Source organism: Tenrec ecaudatus, chromosome 11 (assembly GCF_050624435.1).
Source record: "Tenrec ecaudatus isolate mTenEca1 chromosome 11, mTenEca1.hap1, whole genome shotgun sequence".
In the NCBI taxonomy this organism is placed as follows: Eukaryota; Metazoa; Chordata; class Mammalia; order Afrosoricida; family Tenrecidae; genus Tenrec; species Tenrec ecaudatus.
In genome coordinates this window covers 46,559,005-46,564,260 of record NC_134540.1, presented here as the reverse complement: position 1 = coordinate 46,564,260, position 5,256 = coordinate 46,559,005, and the positions used below count along the sequence as shown (strand labels likewise).

At 45.5% G+C, this 5,256-nt stretch overlaps 1 protein-coding gene across 1 annotated transcript; it reads left to right on the top strand.

Annotated features, from left to right (window-relative positions):
- Window positions 1-728: 728 nt before the first annotated feature.
- LOC142461254 (kelch repeat and BTB domain-containing protein 6-like) lies at window positions 729-5,165 on the top strand. Its single transcript, XM_075563011.1, has one exon. The coding sequence runs from the start codon at window positions 745-747 to the stop codon at window positions 2,752-2,754; it is 2,010 nt and encodes a 669-aa protein (XP_075419126.1). The 5' UTR covers window positions 729-744; the 3' UTR covers window positions 2,755-5,165.
- Window positions 5,166-5,256: the final 91 nt, after the last annotated feature.

The following is a 5,256-nucleotide window of genomic DNA, read 5'->3' as shown; positions in this document are numbered from 1 at the left end:
GGGTCATCATCACACCCCTGGTAAACTACAAAATTCTCTGACATCGAGTGGATTCTGCCTCAAAGGGACTCTATAGGTTAGGGCATAATAACCCTGTGCGTTTTCGAGGCTAACTCTGTGAGCGTACAAAGCCGCCCCATCACCCTCGGAGGGGCTGGCGGTTCTGAACAGCTGACCTTGCGGTTAGCTTCCCAACGCATACCCACTAAGCCACCAGGGCTCCAGACACCCACGGCAAGAACACGTATAACGGAATGCCAAGGCCAGGGCAAGAACCGGTGTCACAGAGTCGCAAGAATATTTCTATAAAAGGAATGACCACGGACCACTCTAGAAACATCGCGATATTATTCAAACTTCTATTCCCAACATACAAAGCAGTTCCTGTTCATCTGGCTCTTCCCAGGGGTCTGAAGGGGCCCAACATGCCTAGGGCGCGAGGGGCACCCTGGGAGTGGTAGTTCCCCGGGCGCCTAAGGGCGTTGCCTGCGCAGCAGTAGAGCCTTCCACAGCTCTAGCCAGCAGATTCTGGGAGGGTGTGCTGAGGCGGAGAAAGGTGAGGCGAACGCTGATTAAGCGATAAACGGATGCTTATTGCGGTATTCTCTTAAATCAATTAATTGCGACTAGGGCCTCGGGCTAGTTGGGGCCACCGAGATTTTAGCCTTAGTGGGCAGTGGGTGCGGAGGCGCCCGAGCCGGGCAGCTGCAGTCGTTCTCGCCCTCGGCGGCCGCCATCTGCACCATGCAGGCACTGGAGGAAACCCCGAGCTCTAGCCCTGCCGCTAGCCCCCGTGGGGGGAAACAGCCCAAGAAGATCCACAAGCCCACCGTATCGGCTTTCTTCACGGGCCCAGAGGAGCTGAGAGATTTGTTTCATTCTGCAACCGTGATGACACAGCTCAAGTCCTTCTACGACGCGCGGCTGCTCTGCGATGTGACCATTGAGGTGGTGACACCCGGTAGCGGGCCTGGCACGGGTCGCCTTTTCCATTGCAACCGCAACATCTTGGCTGCTGCGTGCCCCTACTTCAAGAGCATGTTCACGGGCGGCATGTACGAGAGCCAGCAGGCGAGCGTGACGATGCATGATGTGGACGCGGAGTCCTTCGAGGTGCTGGTTGACTACTGCTACACCGGTCGTGTGTTGCTGAGCGAAGCCAATGTGCAGCGCCTCTATGCTGCCTCCGACATGCTGCAGCTCGAGTACGTGCGGGAAGCCTGCGCCTCCTTCCTAGCCCGGCGCCTTGACCTGACCAACTGCACTGCCATCTTCAAGTTTGCGGACGTCTTCGGCCATTACCAGCTGCAGTCTGAGGCTGAGTCCTTCATCGCGCACAACTTCAAGCAGCTCAGCCAGATGGATTCAGTTAGGGAGGAGAGTCTGGCAGATCTGACCCTGGAGCAGCTGCTGGCTGTGTTGCGCTTGGACAGTCTGGACGTAGACAGCGAACAGACTGTGTGTCAGGTGGGCTTGCAGTGGCTGGAAGCTGCGCCCAAAGAGAGGGGTCCCAGTGCTGCAGAAGTCTTCAAGTGCGTCCGCTGGACACACTTCACCGATTCGGATCGAGACTACCTGGAGGGGCTGCTGACCAAGCCCCTTGTGAAGAAGCACTGCCTGGACGTTATTGAGGGGGCCCTGCAGATGCGCTATGGTGACATGATGTACAAGACGCTGGTGCCCACGCCAAACAGCAGCACCAGCTCTGCTGTATTCTCAGCAGATGATCCATCCCAGAGGATAGGGATGTGTGCCAAGGAGATGGTGATTCTCTTTGGACACCCCAGAGATCCTTTTGTGTGCTGTGACCCCTACTCAGGGGATATTTACACTGTGCCATCCCCTTTGACCAGCCTGGCTCACACCAAGACCATCACCTCCTCAGCTGTCTGTATCTCTCCTGACCATGACATCTATCTAGCTGCCCAGCCCAGGAAAGATCTCTGGGTATACAAGCCAGCCCAGAACAGCTGGCAGGAACTTGCAGACCGCTTGCTGTGTCGTGTGGGCATGGATATGGCTTACCTCGATGGCTACATTTACATTTTGGGTGGGCGAGACCCTGTTACTGGTGACAAATTAAAGGAAGTGGAATGCTACAGCGTTCAGAGGAACCAGTGGGCACTTGTGGATCCGCTGCCCCGTTCCTTTATATCCTTTGACTTATTAGTAATTCAGAACTACCTGTATGCTGTCAACAGTAAGCGCATGTTTTGCTACGATCCTAGCCATAATATGTGGCTGAAATGTATTTCTCTTAAACGGAGTGACTTTCAGGATGCCTGTGTCTTCAACGAGGAGATCTATTGTGTCTGTGACATTCCAGTGGTGAAGGTGTACAACCCATTCAGAGGAGAATGGAGGCAGATTAGAAATGTTCCCGTGGTGTCAGAGACTAACAACTACCGAATTATCAACCATGGCCAGAAGCTGCTGCTGCTGACCACGCACACCCCACAGTGGAGAAAGAACCAGCTGACCGTGTATGAGTATGATGTCACAGAAGACCGCTGGACTAACATAGGTGCCAAGTTAGGCCTCTTGCAGTTCGACTCCAATTTTTTCTGCGCCTCTGCTCGAGTTTTTCCTTCTTGCCTTGAACCCGGTCAGAGTTTCATCACCGAGGTAGAGGAGATCCGGACCCATTCCAATATTGAATGGGAGATAGGTGGAATCAGCGAGCTGGACTCTGAGTCAGGAAGTTCAAGTTCTTTATCTGATGATGATATCTGGTTAAGGCTAGGGCCTCCCTAGAAAGCACAGGGCTCTGTGTAGAAGTGGACACATCGAAGTGTTTCTGCTGTGAAAAGTATTTTTCCAAAATAGGTTTTCCCTTTCCTGAGGAGAAAGATGATTAGCTGCAGTTTAGTTTTGAAAAGGCACTGGTTGAAATATTGATATAATCATCGTAGCACTCCAGGAAATCAACCTATTTAGTAATTTACTGTACCAAAAGCTTGAGTTGATTTAATTGGGTAGTATGTTTACTTTTCCCTTTCCTAATTTAGCTTTCTATTAATTTTTGTGTTCATTTTAGTCCCACAAGAAGTGTAACTTTTGAAATATCATTTTTATACTCCCCTTAACTGCCATCAAGTGGATTCTAACTCAGATAGGACAAAGTACAATGCAAGTGCTCTTGGGTTTCCAAGACTGTAAATCTTTACAGTGACAGCTTCATCTTCCTCTAGCAGGATGGTGGATTTAACCTCTGGTTCAGAGCCCAATAAGGAACCCTCTTCAAAACCAGAAAACTCAGTGGGAATTGCTGAAGTATTTTCCTTCACAAAAATCTTGTCGAGGTCAAAAAAATGTAAACTGGTGGTTTTTGCACTGTTCATTTACAAAATCCATTCTAAGTTCAATAGCTTGCTAAGTTTTAGTATGATTCTCTCCCTTTCTGCAGAGAAAAAAGAATACAATGTGTCTTAAATGTGCAGATTAACCGTAAACTATAAATAAATGTAGGATTATTTGAAACATTTTAGATTAATTTTGGAATATAAAATATTTACTTGCTGAAATGTACCAATTTTCCATTAGAAAGAATTATATTCTAGTAATGTCACCTAATATTTAAAAAACTTTTCTGAAACCTGAAAAATATCTTAGGTTCATATTTTTGATGATGTATAAACTATAAAGATTTTACAGCTTAGGAAACCCTATCCACTTGATGGCAGTAGTTTTTCTTTTAATATCTGATACATCCTTAAGTAAATCAGAGAGATAATGCTTTTTTTTCCACTGAACATATGGTTGTGTAAAATTTCATCCATTGCCTTGTCTTAAAAAATTTATATGATTCCTAAAGTATTTTGGCTGTGTAGTTTTGGTGTCCAGCATAGAGGACTCTTCAGCAAGAAATGATTTATTCTTTACTATTTGGGAGGCAATGTATGTTTTATAAATATTAATAAGCTAAAAACAGTATTTTATTGAGATCATTAGTTTTTGTGTTTATCAGCTCTGAAATTAAGTGCCAGCAAAGAACTTTATATCTTTAACCTTTGTAAAGAATTGTTTCGTGCAGCCTTGAAGTTATCTGTAAGTCACTGTTCTTGTTCTTGACCGGGTTTAGTGTATTTTTATGCCAGATTATAAAAAGTTAAAAGATCCAAAATGCGTGATATATTTCCTCTAAAATATTTCCCTAAGCAGTTAGTCTTACACAATCTGGCATCTGTAATTGTTCTGTATTTCTCTGTGCACTATACTCCTGTCTTGTTTTTGGTCTCTGTTTTGTCATCAAATGTAAGGGAAAGCCCGGGAATAAAAGGCTACATTGCCCCAGACTGTCTTTGTTAGCTACAAGAAACTACAGGCGCGCTCCTTCTGATGCGTTGTCAATACGTGTAGTGTCACAATAAATTTACATGCTAATTGGCCGTATGCTTATGGTCTAATAACGCTTTTATCCAGTTAGGAAGAGCTTCCCTCTTCCAGGTTTGTTCTCTCGTGACACAAAGCTCTCATTTCTTTCACACTAGCAGAATGCAGAGACGTGTGGCCCATGTGGGAAACCTAGTTTTTGATTGGAGTGTCACAGGGTGGAAATAGAGAGTGGGAGAGAGAACGGAGCTTTACAAAATAGCAGTCACTTTTTTGGCGGCCATTTTATTGTCCATGTGAAGTGTCTGCAGGACATTCCTGTGTAGCTTTCTTTTTAGTGACGTGAGTTGCTTGTGCTCACCATATGTGAACCTTCAGAGTGAACCATGCTTCCGTGGCCGAAAACGAAATTTTATTCCACTTGTTACCAGGGATGTTTTAAGCACTGAGAGCTATTTCTCAGTACCACCTGTTTTTTCCTGGCCAACTTTTCCTTCACCACTAATTGCTTGCTGATAGCTTTTTGTTTGTGAGGTTGAACTACCAGGCAATGCTCATCTCAACCAGATTATCCATCTATACAGTTAAGGCATTGCAGCCAGGTTATAAGGAAACAAGTCTCTTATTTGTTGTCCTCAACCTTGGAGCTAAAGCCTGAAGCTAAATAGTAGTAATGTGTTCCTTTACAGTGTGGCTTTCTTGGGAAGAATTTTGACTTCATAACATGTTGATGAATTAGAAAATGGGTGTTAACAATTATTTTATTTTATAGATGTGTGATTTGTATGTGGTTAGTTGCAAATAAAGTTGGTAGTAAAACCAAGCAGGCCTCCTGCCATCTTGATTCCGGGTTTACTTCCTTCCACAGTTAGTAATGCTTTATTGACAGTCATTCCTTTGTTGACAGGAAAGCAGCCTTGTCTC

What these genes read in the sequence shown, in the direction of transcription:
- LOC142461254 (XM_075563011.1), top strand. Translation starts at nt 745, where the DNA reads ATGCAGGCACTGGAGGAAACCCCGAGCTCTAGCCCTGCCGCTAGCCCC.